At 41.5% G+C, this 16,782-nt stretch overlaps 1 protein-coding gene across 1 annotated transcript in view; it reads right to left on the bottom strand.

Annotated features, from left to right (window-relative positions):
• Window positions 1-430: 430 nt before the first annotated feature.
• Window positions 431-16,782, bottom strand: part of LOC127658570 (collagen alpha-1(IV) chain-like) — a 96,445-nt gene continuing 80,093 nt past the window's right edge. The window contains exons 41-52 of the mRNA XM_052147929.1: window positions 16,549-16,599; window positions 16,274-16,459; window positions 14,344-14,477; window positions 14,193-14,265; window positions 13,994-14,065; window positions 10,389-10,517; window positions 10,160-10,258; window positions 9,723-9,935; window positions 8,150-8,327; window positions 7,942-8,056; window positions 7,326-7,498; window positions 431-5,442 (exon numbers count right to left, since the gene is read on the bottom strand). Of these exons, the coding sequence (XP_052003889.1) occupies window positions 5,361-5,442; window positions 7,326-7,498; window positions 7,942-8,056; window positions 8,150-8,327; window positions 9,723-9,935; window positions 10,160-10,258; window positions 10,389-10,517; window positions 13,994-14,065; window positions 14,193-14,265; window positions 14,344-14,477; window positions 16,274-16,459; window positions 16,549-16,599 (1,505 nt within the window). The 3' untranslated portion in view covers window positions 431-5,360. The remainder of the gene's footprint in view (window positions 5,443-7,325; window positions 7,499-7,941; window positions 8,057-8,149; window positions 8,328-9,722; window positions 9,936-10,159; window positions 10,259-10,388; window positions 10,518-13,993; window positions 14,066-14,192; window positions 14,266-14,343; window positions 14,478-16,273; window positions 16,460-16,548; window positions 16,600-16,782) is intronic.

The raw sequence follows: 16,782 nt of genomic DNA, 5'->3' as shown, positions 1-16,782 counted from the left end.
GACTTGGGCTTCCCCACAGCAGTGGTAATATGCGGACCGCCCACTGGGTGCTTGACCAACCGCAGGCCCCCGCTGTTCACTCAAAAAGCTCCAAAAAAAGGCATTCGGATCATCCTGGGGCCCCATCTTGACCAGCGGAATATGGAAGCCCCCTTCTGGGGTAGCAAGCTCCAGAGCACCTGCCAGTCCTCCCCTTGAGCCTGGAGAAGTGCGATGAACCTCTGCTCCTGCTCTGCACGCAGCTCGAGGAGGGCCTGATACTGTGGCCAGTTGATGTTGACGAGGGTCTTGAATACCTACTCCAGTGGTGAGGTGTCTTTGGGGCCGTTCTTCCTACTTAATACTCCCAGGTTATACTACCAGTGTAACAAGCTCATAGCTCTTCAGCAAAGGAGGAATCGAGAGACGGTGAAATCCAATTAAAAAATGTCTTTATTAACAGTATTTAAACTCGCTTTTTATCAAACTCAAACAACACAGTCTCTGGGTGTGCGTGTGTGCAGCTCTCTCTCCCCTCACTGGCGCCTGGCTCGCTCTTAAATATCTATCTCTCATTGCAATGACAAACAGATGTTAGAGACAATCATTGCCAGGTGATGATCCTTACCATTCTCATCTCCTCATGATCTCACTCTCCATTCACAAGCCGGTGCTCAACCACACCTCTACCACCACACCAATGTTGTCAGATTTGTAATAATACACACTTCACCTTTAAATAGAACCCTCTTGCTGGTATGAAAACAGGAATGCATCCCTCATTTATACAAACATTTATTATATGACACAGTATAGAGCAGGGACATCATTGAAATCATTTGACAGTGAATTTTCACTCAACATATTTAAAAGCATAGCATAAGGGCTGTTAATATTAGAAATGGATATTTATGGCTACAACAGTGGGTGTGCATGGTTAGTGGCACTACAGCGAGGTTGTGACAGGCCGAGTGGAGTGTCAGGGCTTTAGAGCACATCCGACAACCTTCACACCTGAATTATTTAAAAGCACTTTCAAATTTGAACAGATCTAGCTATTTTCCTTTGGCTGAAATGGTGTAACAGCTTTAATTGAATGGGCTTCACTAAAAGGTCAGCTTTAGTGAGCTTTATTTTCAAGGGTAATTCTGTAGAGGCAAGTAGTATAGATTGCATAGTCAAGTATTATCAGTGTAAAATGATCAAAACAAAGGGAACATGAGCATGATCTTTGGTCTAGTATTGGCATTAAGACAACAAAGGACACTTGAAACATACAGTACAATGGAATCCAGAGGCGAGAATATACTGTACAAATTAAATAAAGCACAACATCTCAGTCTGCATGAGGGAACATTTTAACTTCAGAAGCAGACTGTATTATCTGGATAAACCATTTGCAAAGAGGCTTGAAATTTATCAAAGACATGGTAGAAGTCAGGTGTGTTTGTTGATGAGTTCAAGTCAATAGAATGTCAAATGAGACATCAAACAAAGATGTATTTAGTTTGAATTCCTAACAAAGTTTTGAAAGGGATAGTTTACCCAAAAAAATTTAATTATCTTATAATGTATTCACCCTCATGCCATTCCAGATGTGAATGCTTTCTTTCTTCAGCAGAAAACAAATGAAAAATTGAAGAAGAATATTTCAGTTCTGTAGGTCCATACAATGCAATTGAATGGTGACCAGAACTCAGAAGGTCCAAAATCACATAAAGGTAAAAGTAATCCATAATACTCCAGTAGTTAAATCCATGTCTTCAGAAGTCTTAGATGTGGGTGAGATAATTGTAAGTCTTTTTTTTTCTGAAAATCTACACTTTCACTTCCACTTCCATATTCTGGTGTGGAAGTGAATCACTTTCACATTCAGCCACCTACTGGTTGGGGCTAGTCAAAGATGGAGATTGATGTTACAAAAGTTCTTAAACATTGATTTGTTTCTCAACCACACCCATCATATTGCTTTAGGCTTGTGGTTCCCAACCTGGTGTCCGTGCCCCCCTTAGGGAGGCGTCAGAATTTGCAGGGAGGCTGCGGACCCTCACGCATTTTGAGGCAGTCAAAAATCGATAAAATGCATGTAGCGCGGAGGATTATGCACTCCAGGTCCCCAATCAGCCTGATGGGGTGTGCAAGGGATAAAGGTGGCTGGTGATGACAGTTCGAGAGACAGAAAATTACAGGCAGCTGCCCTGTATGCGTTGGTGTGTGTCTTTTTATATAATATAATTATAATATATTATTTATATTGTTAAGCTGGTTCTTGCCTCTTCTTTGCCCATCAAAACACTGGTGCCGAAACCCGGCAAGGAGCAGGGATACCTGTCGCACCCAGTGGAGTGCTGCTGCCATCCTCTGGGAGATGGAGTAGCCCAACCGCCCGGACACGGGGAACAGCCACCGTCCACGGGGCGAATGGGGACAGGACTCCCCGACCGCCTGGAGCCAGGGGCAGAGGAGTGCCCTGCCGCCCCCCAAAAACATGGAGGGGTCGATAGAAGACTGCCGTCTGCGAGGGGAGGAGGGAAGTGACTCCCCGACCGCCTGGAGCAGTAGGGCCGCTGCCATGGGCAGTGGAGTGTCCCCACATGCCACCAGAAAAGTGGAGGGGCATATTCTGTCTACTGGGGGTTGGAGGTTTAACTCCAGTCAGCCTGGGGAGGAGCGGCTGTCGTCCGCCTGAGAATGTGAAGGAGTGATCGGGGACTACGCGACGGCACATCAGAGAACCAGTGAGTGAGCTTCTTCTCTCTATCCTCTCTCTCTCTCTGTCACACCGTTTTGGCCTATCCCTTGCCTATTTCTTTTTTTAATTGTTGTTTTTTTCCCACCTGTCTCCTCCCAGGTTGAGGAAGGTGGTGATGACCAGCTGACAGATGGCCTGATGCAACAACAGGAGGTGTGTAGAGCGGAGGAGGGTGGGGCAGGGCTGAAATGAGCCACTCCAGGTCCCCAATCGGCCTGATGGGACACGCGAGGGATAAAGGTGGCCGGTGACGACAGTTAGAGAGAGAGAGAATTACAGGAAGCTGCCTTGTATATGTTTGTGTGTATCTTTTTATTTAATGAAATATTATTTATATTGTTAAGCCAGTTCTCGCCTCCTCCTTGCCCATCAAAACCCCCTTACAATGCACAATACCAGTAAGACAGCAGCAGCATCCGAAACCAACCTGCTGACTCCGGAGGCTGTATAAAGAAGTGGGAAGTGACCAAGACTTTTTTAACTTTTGGTTAATTTCTAGCAAGAAAGCAGTATTGTAGTTATTAAATATACACTTGGTTATCGCCAAAACTCTCTTGATTTTGTTATAGATTATTATTAGATCATTCATAAAATTTAATATAGCAGACGCATTACCTTCAGTGGGCACCAGATGGCGATAATCAGTTGTTGGTATCCTAGCATCAATGTGACATTATGTGGCCACAGTAGCCTGTCAGAAACAAGTTTCTGTTGGTACCTTTGAACGCAACTGCTGTCTGTTGAGTCAATGACTGATAAGGCAGCGAGGCAACAAGACAGCTACCTTGGGTTTTGGAAGCAGCCAGCATGTTAGCTTCCTCGTCTAACTCAACATGATAAGCAAAATATCAACATGAAAAAACATGAAATGACTTGAAACCCTGGCAACTGTAGCAAAACTTCAGGAAATTGCGCTCAAACAACCAGAGCCTCCTTAGACAACTGGATGAGGATGAAGTGCATCAAATATATTCTGCAGAGTTGCATTGACTGTCACATGGCCAAGTGCTTGTGAGTTTTGTTTTCTTGGATCATAAAAATGTATGGAATAACTTCAACATCATAACCACACACTGCAAGACAGCAAAAAACGTATTAAAACTGCTTACCTTGTTGACGTGTTAATGCAGTAACACGTCAACAATTTGTGTTCTGCAGAAGAAAGTCATTCACATATGGGATGGCATGGGGAGTAAATAATGAGAGAATTTTCATTTTGGGGTGAACTAACATTTTAAGCAACAAAGAGTATCAAGTGAAATTGGTAGTGCCCTTGGAGATGCTATATGTTCAATGTCTGGCTACTGATAAGTTTGGTTAGAGGTTTTAAAAGATAATCAAGGGATTGTACTGTTTAATCATGAATAGGCATGAGATACACAGTAGCAACATGAAAGAAAATCTGTTTTTAAAGTTGAAGTGTGTAATATCAGTGCCACATGACCAAACAGCATTGCAAAAATAATGATTGTTTTCAAATGGGTTTTCTGAGCACTCTCCTATTGGTTGGACTAGGTAGGACTATTGGTTAATCCTGCCCCAAGCTCACACCATTGGATCAGCCAATTTTGCTGTGCTGGGCTGCAGTTCACATTTTTCAGGAAGACAACCAACAAATCGCCTACTTACAGTTCTCTCTGCATATCAAGCTGAGCTAGGAGAAAGTATTGTAACACCAACAAAATTACACACTTCAGCTTTAAGAGGTTAAATGTCCTCAATCGAAAGTCTTTGGCAAACCATATCCAGCTGACTGAAATTGTGCTGTTACACAAGAGAAATTTCTGCATCAAAAGGCAGGCAGACCAGACACAGCCACACGCACACATGTAAATACGTGTACATATAAACGTACATACAAAAAAAAATAAAAATGTTGTGATTTTCGACATGGAAGATGTTGATAATAGAAAACAGTGCAGAATATTACAGTTTATGTGCTATGATGGTATTCTTCAGTGGTTAAAACAGAGAAAATAAACCATCAAAAGAGAAACTCTCATCATAAACTCTCATCTCATAACTTTTCATAAATAATTAAGTATAACAAAATCAATCACATTTTACCTGAAGAGATTACGGTGACATTGTGTTAAGTACTAAACACAGCACTATATTTACAACAAACCTTGAACTTTGCCTTTCCTACATCACACAAAGAGGATGCTGAGAAACTTACAGACAGTGAAATATGAAATCCTAATGTTAGTGATGGTTGATAATAAAATTTAGAGATATAGAAAATAATCAGGATATTTGCATTGTATATTGTTGAATGCATGATAAATAATGATGAAAAATTTAAGAAGGTCTGGATGGGTTAGCATCCAAATCATATAGATAATTGTTCAAGATAGCTACCTGCTTACATATAGATATATACTCAGTGCAAGTGTAAACAGGTGTCATTCATTAGACACAATGGAACAATGTTAATTAAGCGCTCTGTTTGAAGCAAATGTGACAGTAGATCTTGAGGTTCCATTGCTATATACTGGAGAACGCTGAGACATGTATTTTCTATGTGTTCTTGTAGTTTTTTCTATGACTTTTCATAGAAGTAGCACCAAACATTTTTGTTTGTTCATAAAACTGGAACATAAAGAGCAGATGCATTGCTGAGGTTTCTCTATACCCTCTTCATGCACACTTGACACCTGCTGATGTGAGTTTGCAGATTCCCAGCCTTTAGTGTTGTCGGGACAGGTTTTCTGCAAGCACAAAACACACAGAACTTTAATAGGTGAAAAGGTACATAAAGCTTTTCATTTATTAACAGTAAGAATCCTGTAAAAGAGTTGCTGACAAATAAAATGGGTATTTGTTATTATTATTAGTGTTATTATTTATTTATTTATTTTTATCAAGATATGAGGTAAAAATTTGTATATTTGTGGATTAGGGAACATACATATTTTACATGTTGTGAATGGGCATAATTTCTTTCAAATTTTTTAAAACAAATTATTACATTTTTGCTCTTTGTTCTCATGTGAAAAAACAGTCCACTACAAACATTCCATATAGTCTATAATTTAATTGGTAAAATAAAAAATAAATAAATAAATAACTGCATGTATAATGATTATGCCAAAATATTATGGAATTAAAAAATAATTTTAAAATAATTTCCCTTCGAAATAGTTTTAGATGACTTATTGCATGTAACTAAAATATTAGAGGATGTAATATATATATATATATATATATATATATATATATATATACACACACAGGTTTGGGAAGTAATGGAATATATGTAACGGGATTACGTATTTAAAATACAAAATATAAGTAACTATTCCATGACAGTTACAATTTAAATAATTGGTAATTAGAATACAGTTACATTAAAAAAGTATTTTGATTACTGAAGAAATTACTTTGCATTTTACTGTCATTTGTTTCATTTAATATTTAGTCCTTTCAGATGGAAGACATTTATACATATAAATGATGCGATCCAAAGTGCATTTGAACAGCAGTGAAACACTTTCTTATGATTTGTTACATTCATACCAGCAGACAGAGAAGTAAGTATGAAGTAAGTTTGAAACAAGACATAGAAAAAAATCCTGTGTACATTTTCAGCTTTACGCTAAGCTAAAATGCAGTTTCTAGCCATTTTACATGCACATGTTACCAGACACGATCATATTTTTTTAGCAAGAAAATTGACGTTGGATCATAATACATTTTTTTCTAGTAAGACCTTTGATATTAGGGGGAAAATCGTATTCTTGATAATCATTTTTGTATTGTTTTCCTGTTAAAATATCTAAAAATCCTTAAAACAAGATCTATTTGATTAATCTTGTTCTAGAAACAACACTGAATAAGATATTTAGGTTTTTCAGAGAATTTATTTTTAACATGTATTTTGTAAAAAGGACTAAATATTAAATTAAACAAATTACAATAAATTAAAAGTAATGTCTTTTTGAATGTAACTATTTTCTAAATACCAAATATTTAAATTGTAACTGTAGTAGAATACAGTTACTTATATTTTATATTTTAAATACATAATCCCGTTACATGTATCCCGTTACTTCCCAACACTGAATATATATTGGCAATACAATGTAACTATATTAGTACTAGAGTAGTAAATCATACTTCTAATCTTTTGACCCTTAAACTTTTGATATGATACATTTTTTGCTTTGTCACCAAGGAATTATTGGTTAGATATTTTAGGTATATGTATATATATATATATATATATATATATATATATATATATTTTTTTTATATATATATATATATATATATATATATATATATATATATATATATATAAATATATTGGTGGCCAAAAGTTTGGAATAATGTACAGATTTTGCTCTTATAGAAAGAGATTAGTCCTTTTATTTACCAAAGTGGCATTTGACTGATCAATATATAGTCAGGTCATATATATATATAAAACTCAGCTTGATATGTGATACATTTTGTGTGAAACTGATCAAAATGATCAAAAACTTGAATATGATGGATCCATACAAAAGGTTAATAAACATAAGAGATGCAGGCACAACCAGCTGATACATGTAAATGATACAAGTATTATTAATAGGGTTTCAAAGCTTACATAAACATCTCGCTATCCTCTATGGTTGCTAACCAGAAGCTGTAGGAATTGGCGTAGTAGTTGCAGGTGCCACGACCGTGACACTCGATGAAGGGAGCAGAGCGGAATTCCTCCAGACAAGAGCCAGGAGAGGCCAGAGCCTGACCTGAACCCTCAGCACCAGCGCTGGTGTGCTGTTTCACAGAGAGAGAAAGAGAGAGAGAAAGAGAGATTGTAATTTGATTTTCAAGTTCTAGAAAGTGATAAAAGTAATCAGATTTCAACCGGGTCCTCTAGTGTTATATTATTATAATTGATCATATCTTAGATCATTTTATATGAATTTATTTATCAATTTGTCATATTTTTGTTTAAACATTTCACAATTATCGATAACCTTCAATTCAGTCTGACAGAGGCAGAGTTTAGTAGACTACAGCCTACTAAGCTCAGAAATAGTTGTGTCTTATTACAATTTAATTTCAGTTTTCTTTTAATACACTTGTTTTTTCTGTTTTAGCTTTTACTATGTGAATTCATGATCATTCTATGCGCCATCCCTGATGTGCACTGAAAATGTCTCACTGTTTTAGCGCTGTTTTACAATAATATAGAACTATTTATTTAATCTCCTTACCATAACAAAAGAGTATCCGATCCAGAGGGAATGCCAGCCCTGAGGGCAGGATGGTATCTGTATGGTCTGACTGTGCAAAGCTATCACCATAGCGGGAGCCTCACATACTGCACATCTGTCACAGACACACATGAACACATGCATACAGATAAGGAGGGAAAGAAATTCTTACTCACTGAAATATCACAGGTGATAAAATAACACAAACCTGCTGATGAAGGGTTTGATGCTTTGACCAGTAACAGGGGCCATGCTCATAGGCATGGGCTCAGGAGACGTGAGCCAGTAGGAGTAGTCATTACGAGATGCAAAGTTACATACATTGTTGATGTTGCAGAACAGAAAAGGCATAGGGCTGAACTTCCTTAAACAGCTACCAGCTGTACCTATAGGGTAAAGAGAGCAGGGAGTCACTGTATATTTCTGATTAATCTTCTAATATTAAATGCGCTAGAAGGATAGACTAGGCTAAATTGTTTCTCATGATCTTTACATCTTTTGATCTGAAGGCTTATGCCTGAATATTTTGTAGACAAATGTGAATTGTGCCTACATATGAATCTCTTTATAATTTTTTTTTTATTATTATTATAGTAGTGGGTAGTGAAGGAAAAGGAGCTTAGTGTACAGAACACATGGGAACTTCTTCAATAAGGTTTTAAAACCATCCTAGGTGGCACCTCATGAAATGTGCAGAGCTGTTATTCGGGCAAAGTGTAGCTACTTCAGAGAATCTAAAATTTAAGATAGTTTTTATTTGTTTAACACTTTTGATCCTTACCTAATTCCCTGGTAGTTTGCATGGTCTGTGTGATTGTCAGGCTACCCTAAGTCTTGGCTATGTGATTGCTTGCACTTCCAGTCGTGTTATTTGATAGCTGGGATTTTACAATTGTTCTAAAACAGTCCAAATCAGTCACTTATGAGGTTCTATTTCAGCTAGAATGCAGCTTTAGAAGGTAGCTGCCTACAAATTGATGTCATTATATTTCACCTTTCTAAAGAGTTGACTCATGTGTAATTAGTATTTGTGGCAGGGCGGGGCCGGGTCATGATCCTACACACCCTGTCCCTTATCAGGCTAATCAAGCCTCCGAGTGGGATAAAGGCCGACTGCGGAGGATTGTGCGGGAGAGAGAGAGAGATAGTTTACGGACATGTCCATCATGTGTGCGTTGTGTCGTTTGTTTAAGTTTATTATTAAAATATTATTTACATCGTCAAGCCGGTTCTCGCCTCCTCCTTTCCACTGACTGCTTTCCACTGGTGCTGAAATCCGGGAAAGAGGAGGGATGTGGCGTAGTAGAGTTCTCGCCACTACCTTCCACCCCAACGGAGCAGCCGCGGCCATCTGCCAGGGGATGAGGAGCCAGGCCGCCTGGAAGCGGATGATGGCTGCCGACCGCGAGGGGAGAGGGGGCTCCTAACCGACCGTCTGGAGCGGTCAGGTCCGCTGCCAGGGGCGGAGCCGGGTTGTGATCATACACACCCGGTCCTTTATCAGGCTAATCAAGGGGATAAAGGCTGACTGTGGAGGATTGTGCGGGAGAGAGAGATAGTTTACGGACATGTTCGTCATGTGTGTGTTTGTGTCATTTGTTTACGTTTATTATTAAAATATTATTTACATTGTCAAGACGGTTCTCGCCTCCTCCTTTCCATTGATTGCTTTACAGTGTTATTTCATAGTTTTGATGACTTTACATTCTAGTAATAATACAAAATGTGTATCCAAACTTTGACTGGTAGTGTGCACATGGTAGTGTGATTTTCAGGCTAACCTAAGTCTTGCCCATGTGATCGCTCGTTGCCCTGAACATAAAGCAGGGAGTATCCATCATAGATCAGTGAGGTTCCCTCTGGACATTGTGGAACTTCAACAGTCTGACTGTGGCGGGTTACCAGGAAGCCATGGTCCATTGAAGAAGGGCCAGGAGAGCCAATTTGTCCTGGGACACCATCAGGCCCTGGAGGCCCGGGGTACCCTCTTGGGCCTAGAAAACAGAGAATTTGGGATCAGCGAACAGAAGCTGCTAGTCATAATGATATGATAGAAATTACAAGCACCAGAAAAAAATTTGCTGGCTGATATCTAAATGTATCATAAAGTTCAAGTGGTCAAGTGGTATCACCAAAATATTTAACAAAAGATAAATTAAAGGGGCATTCCAATTCTGCAAGTTCCGCAGAAGCAGATTATGTGTGTTGGTGCACATACCAGAGGGTCCATTTTGTCCCGGCTCTCCTTTGGCCCCAGGATGTCCATTATATCCAGGTGTCCCATCAGCTCCTTTTAAACCTTGAGGTCCCGTCACACCTAGGAGAGTGGTTTCATGTTAAGAGATGTCAACTTAAAATAAGCATGAGTTGTTTGTAATAACTGCTTACTGCTCTTAAGTGTTTGCTGTTTTTGTAAGCTTGTAAAATCAGATATTTGAAACACTCACCCTGTGTTCCTTGTTGTCCAGGGAAACCTTGGAGTCCAATTGGACCTTGTGGACCTTGTGGTCCTGGAAAACCAGGATCTCCCTTCACGAATATGTGTGGTCCAGGGGGCCCAGGGAGCCCTTCGTTACCTTGAAATGAAAAAAATTAAATGCATGCAAAATAGTTTCAAATCAATTGTAACATAGACTTTTGTAAAAAGCCATCCATCCATCCATCTTCAACCGCTTATCCGAAGTCGGGTCACGGGGGCAGCTGCTCCAGCAGGGGGCCCCAAACTTCCCTATCCCGAGCCACATTAACCAGCTCTGACTGGGCGACCCGAGCGTTCCCAGGCCAGTGTGGAGATGTAATCTCTCCACCTAGTCCTGGGTCTTCCCGAGGCCTCCTCCCAGCTGGGCGTGCCTGAAACACCTCCCTAGGGAGGCTGGCCAGGGGCATCCTTACCAGATGCCCAAACCACCTCAACTGACTCCTTTCAACGCAAAGGAGCAGCGTCTACTCGAGCTCCTCACGGATGACTGAGCTCCTCACCCTATCTCTAAGGGAGAAGCCCGCCACCCTTCTGAGGAAGCCCATTTCGGCCGCTTGTACTCGCTGACCTAGTTCTTTCGGTCATGACCCAACCTTCATGACCATAGGTGAGGTAGGAACAAAATTGACCGGTAGATCGAGAGCTTTGCCTTCGGCTCAGCTCCCTTTTCGTGACAACGGTGCGATAGAGCGAGTGCAATACCGCCCCTGCTGTCCCGACTCTCCGGCCAACCTCCCGCTCCATTGTCCCTCACTTCGTGAACAAGACCCCGAGGTACTTGAACTCCTTCACTTGGGGCAAAACCTCATTCCCTACCTGGAGTACGCACTCCATCGGTTTCCTGCTGAGAACCATGGCCTCAGATTTAGAGGTGCTAATCCTCATCCCAGCTGCTTCACACTCGACTGCCAAGCGATCCAGTGAGAGCTGAAGGTCACGGACCGATGATGACATGAAGACAACATCATCTGCAAAAAGCAGCGATGAGATCCCCAGCCCACCGAACCGCACACCTTCCCCACCCGACTACGCCTCGATATCCTGTCCATGAATATCACAAACAGGATTGGTGACAAAACGCAGCCTTGGCGGAGACCAACCCCACATGGAATGAACTCGACTTTGTGCCGAGGACCCGGACACAGCCCTCGCTTTGGACGTACAGGGATTGGATCAGCCCTAAGAAGGGACCCCCCACCCCGTACTCCAGCAGCACCTCCCACAGTCTCTCCGGGGACCCGGTCATACGCCTTCTCCAGATCCACAAAACACATGTAGACCGGATGGGCATACTCCCAGGCCCCTCCAGGATCCTTGCGAGAGTAAAGATCTGGTCCGTTGTTCCACGGCCAGGACCGAAAACCGCATTGTTCCTCTTCAATCTGAGGTTCGACAATCGGCCGAACCCTCCTCTCCAGCACCTTGGAGTAAACTTTACCAGGGAGGCTGAGAAGTGTGATACCCCTGTAGTTGGCACACACTCTCTGATCCCCCTTTTGAAGAGGGAACCACCACACCGTTCTGCCACTCCTTAGGCACTGTCCCAGATTTCCACGCTAATGTTGAAGAGGCGTGTCATCCATGACACCCCCTCCACATCCAGAGCTTTCAGCATTTCTGGTCGGATCTCATCAATCCCGGGGCTTTGCCACTGCGGAGTTGTTTAACTACCTCAGTGACCTCCCCAGGGAAATAGAATCTGATCCCCATCATCCTCCGGCTCTGCCTCTACCATAGAGGGCGTGTTGGGATTTAGGAGTTCTTCAAAGTGTTCCTTCCACGCCCAATAACCTCCTCGGTTGAGGTCAACAGCGTCCCATCTTTGCTGTATACAGCTTGAATGGTTCCCGTTTCCCCTCCTAAGGTGGCGGACGGTTTTCCAGAAGCACTTTGGTGCGGACCGAAAGTCCTTCTCCATGGCTTCTCCGAACTTTTCCCACACCCACTGCTTTGCCTCCCTCACGGCCGAGGCCGCAGCCCTTCGGGCCTGTCGGTACCTTGCAACTGCCTCCGGAGACCTCCGGGACAACAAACCCGGAAGGCCTCTTTCTTCAGTCGGACGGCTTCCTGATCACCAGTGTCCACCACGGTGTTCGAGGGTTACCACCCCTTGCGGCACCTAAAACCTTGAGGCCGCAGCTCTCCACCGCGGCTCGGCAATGGAAGCTTTGAACATTGCCCACTCGGTTCAATGTCCCCAACCTCCGCAGGGATGCCTGAAAAGCTCCGCCGGAGGTGTGAGTTGAAGATCTCGCGGACAGGGACCTCCTCCAAACGTTCCCAGTTCACCCGCACTACTTGCTTGGGCTTCCCAGGTCTGTCCAGAGTCTTTCCCCACCCCCTGACCCAACTCACCACCAGATGGTGATCAGTTGACAGCTCTGCCCCTCTCTTTACCCGAGTGTCCAAAATATATGGCCTCAGATCCGACGACACGATTACAAAATCGATCATCGACCTTTGGCCTAGGGTGCTCTGGTACCACGTACACTTATGAGCATCCTTATGTTCGAACATGGTGTTTGTTATAGATAATCCATGACTAGCACAGAAATCCAATAACAAACATCCACTTGAGTTCAGATCAGGGAGGCCGTTCCTCCCAATCACGCCTTTCCAGGTGTCCCTGTCATTTCCCACGTGTGCGTTGAAGTCACCCAGCATCACTATGGAGTCCCCTACTGGGGCCCTATTCAGGACTCCATTCAGGGTCTCCAAGAAGGCCGAATACTCTGAACTGCTGTTCGGTGCATATGCACAGACAACAGTCAGAGTTTTCCCCACAACCCGTGAGGCGTAGGGAGGCGACCCTCTCGTCCACCGGGTAAACTCCAACGTAGTGGCGCTCAGCCGGGGACTCGTGAGTATCCCCACACACGCCCGTCGCCTCATACCCTGGGAAACTCCAGAGAAGAATAGAGTCCATCCCCTATCCAGGAGTACGGATCCAGAGCCAAAATTGTGCGTCGATGTAAGCCCCACCAGATCCAACTGGTAACGCTCCACCTCCCTCACTAGTTCCGGCTCCTTCCCCCCCAGTGAGGTGACATTCCACGTCCCCAGAGCAAGCCTTTGCTGCCCGGGTCTGGTCCGTCGAGGCCCACGGCCTTCACTGCCGCCCATACAAATTCATTTTGTAAAAAGCAATTGATTTAATTTTTCATTATAATAGAAAAGATGTTTCATCACTCATCTAAGTGGAAACATCAAATAGAGATTTGAGGAAGCCATTTGGAGGAAGTTCAGTTGCTTTCTAAATTGTATATTTTTGATATATAATTTTCCTTTTCATTATTATATATTTAAGATTTTCTACAATGAATGACAAGTCTAAGAATGAATACAAGATATATTTTGTGACAGTATGTGTTCACTGGGAATCGAACCTGTGACCTGTGTAATTGCTATCACCATTCTAAGTACTGAAAAGTACTTAACTGTATCAAAATAGAAACCGCATGTATGAAGAGTGTATATGTAATCATAGGCACTGTTAATATATTTTTTATGGAACTAAATATTATAGTTATACGTCAGTTACGTCAGCCATAAAAAAATACCTTTTGTTCATACCTTTTAGCCCTGGAAATCCTCTGTCTCCACCCTCACCCTTAGGACCAAAAGCTCCTTGCTCACCCTTTATACCTGAAGAGATACAGAAGTATTTAATCTACTTGTCTATAATGAATTACTTTAATAACTACAAAGGATGACAAACTGTAAATTACAGATACAATTTACAGCAATTTGTTGTCAATTCAAACACTCTTACCACGGAAACCAGGAACACCCTGAGGTCCCATCTCACCCTTTGGTCCATTATAACCAGGTAATCCAGCTTCACCCTAATGAGTACATCTGTATTAAAGCATACTCTATAATTTTTACTTAAAAAAATTACTTTTCAGCCTTAAAAAACTCACAGGAATGCCAGTGAAACCCTTGTCTCCTTTATAACCCTGAGAGCCTTGTGGGCCAGGGAAGCCCAAATCTCCTTTTACTCCTTTAGCTCCAGCACTACCTGGTACACCAGGTGGGCCTGGATCACCAGTTGCACCTTTGATAAAATAAAAAAAAATTATTTGGATATAAGATCCGATAGTATTTGAGTTTCCAGCAGTGTTTATGCATCAATCATTACAGATTAGTGGTCAACCGATATATCGCAGATGCCGAACTTATATTATATACCATCTGCAAATATGCACATATCTCGTTTAAACAGATGTTATTCAAGAACCTCAAGAAAATCCAGCGTTTTATTCCCGTCAAGCGCTTATCTAATATCTTCCTCTGAAGCATGTATTCTATCAGCCAGAATCAAAACTTCAATATCAGGATCAAAAGTTCCTCTCATTCACAACTCATGGAGTAAGCGATCCAGACCATTTAATTGTCAGGAGATGGATCCGCACAAGCATGTGAGTGCAACTTCAAGTCTGCATCTGAAACCAGGAAAATGCTGCCTGTATACGAGGGTACAATGAAAATAAGGTGCTTTTCAAACTGTTCGGAGATCAGTTTCCTCAAGTGTTCAATTCATTCAAATCAGATGTAAGATAAGCTATTAACTGATTAGGCAGTAAGGTAGCAAGTCAGCTGCCAACGTTTTTGGATGCAGCCCCAAGGTAAAAGCACGTCACGTGTGCTATAAGTAAATGTTTTATTCACTAAACACTGTATGTACAATTAGCGATTGCTAATGTGGACATGCCATCCATTGTTGCTGAACTACTGTGTGTACTGTTATTTCCTTCTTCCTAATATATTAACAATGTCTTCATTTTCATCAAAAAATTACAAAAAATACAAAAATGTGATGACTAAAAATCTGATGAGTAGAAATTTGAAGAAACTGCTATCTACCATTTTTTGTTTTGTGTGAAATTGAATAAATATAGTGCTTTTTTAGCAATTTTATGTTTGTTATTATATAAATTGTGTGATATAACGTCATTGTATCGTTCTATTGGCCAATCTGCTCTCTGGATATTGGCATCGGTCATTAAAAAACCCATATCGGTCGACCACTATTACAGATTATTACATTTTGGTCAAATAATTTGCACATTTAGCCTACAACTGTGCAGCTGAAAACCTGCATTATAGATAAATGGGGGAAAATTCTGCTTGCTAAAATCCAAATAAGTGTTATAAGAAGAAATGGTACATAGTTTGTAAACACTCGACTTTCCAAATTTCTTTTGTGTATATTTTCAAATACTGTAAATAAAAATAAAAAACTCACAAGGTATGTGTTGTTGTGATGCTTCCAATATATCACAGGGTGAATATAAGCATTTAAGCACTTAAAGGTGCACTCAGTAACTTTTTGCTAGTGTCATCTTGGACTTATAGTGACACCTAGTGGTGTGGCTGCAGCATCATTCAAAATCAATAGTTTTCGGTTGCAGATGCCATTCTAGATATTCACTATTCACAATCAGCCATGATTAAGTTAGTCCAAGAGTGAGAGTGTCCAATAACAAGATGGTATTAAGCGAGAAGTATTCAACTGGTCATATGATTCCAAATTAGCAGCCCCCATGATGGCTCCCCTGCCCCGTGTAGAGTTACTGATATGACTAGAGTCATCGATTATCTCATGTGAGTGATCACAATTTTATACATATGTTTTAAAAATTAAATACATTACTTCAGGAGTAAAACTTTTTTAAAGGGGAATAAATGTACTAAGTGCACCTTTAATGCACTTTAATGCACCTTCATCTTTTCCATCTTGTCCCAACTTGAAATTGGGGTTGTATACTGAAGACACATTTTAGAGAGTTCTGGAGAGTTCCTTAAACATTTTGACTAGATGTTCTCTATGGTGAGATATATTGAGTTCACCTTTTTCTCCCGGCTCCCCATAAGCTCCCCTGTCCCCTTTAGGCCCCTCCATAGATGCTCCTGGAATTCCTCTCTCTCCAGGCCATCCTAGGTCCCCTGGGAATCCAGTCAGACCCTTCTCTCCTTTGCTTCCAGGAATACCTGGATTGCCGGGAATGCCAGGAAGACCAGGGTTTCCTTTGTCACCTGAAGAGAGACAAGGAGAACAACAAATTTTTTTACCATATGACACCAAGCAAAATTATTTTTAAGTATTAGGCATCTAACATTCTGACCTTTGCTGCCAGGTTGACCATGGGTTCCGGGTGATCCTTTCCCTGGTACACCTGTGGAGGAGGACAAACAAGGAATTAAACAGGTTAAGTCCTATGCAGTGCATTTAGTAAGTTGGCTTGACAAACTTTACATCTCTAGTTACATTTACATTTACATTTATGCATTTGGCAGACGCTTTTATCCAAAGCGACTTACAGAGCCCTTATTACAGGGACTTATTACAGGGACAATCC

The sequence above is a fragment of the Xyrauchen texanus genome, chromosome 18 (assembly GCF_025860055.1).
Source record: "Xyrauchen texanus isolate HMW12.3.18 chromosome 18, RBS_HiC_50CHRs, whole genome shotgun sequence".
In the NCBI taxonomy this organism is placed as follows: domain Eukaryota; kingdom Metazoa; phylum Chordata; class Actinopteri; order Cypriniformes; family Catostomidae; genus Xyrauchen; species Xyrauchen texanus.
The sequence above is the reverse complement of the archived record's forward strand: the minus strand, read 5'-3'. Positions and strand labels throughout refer to the sequence as shown.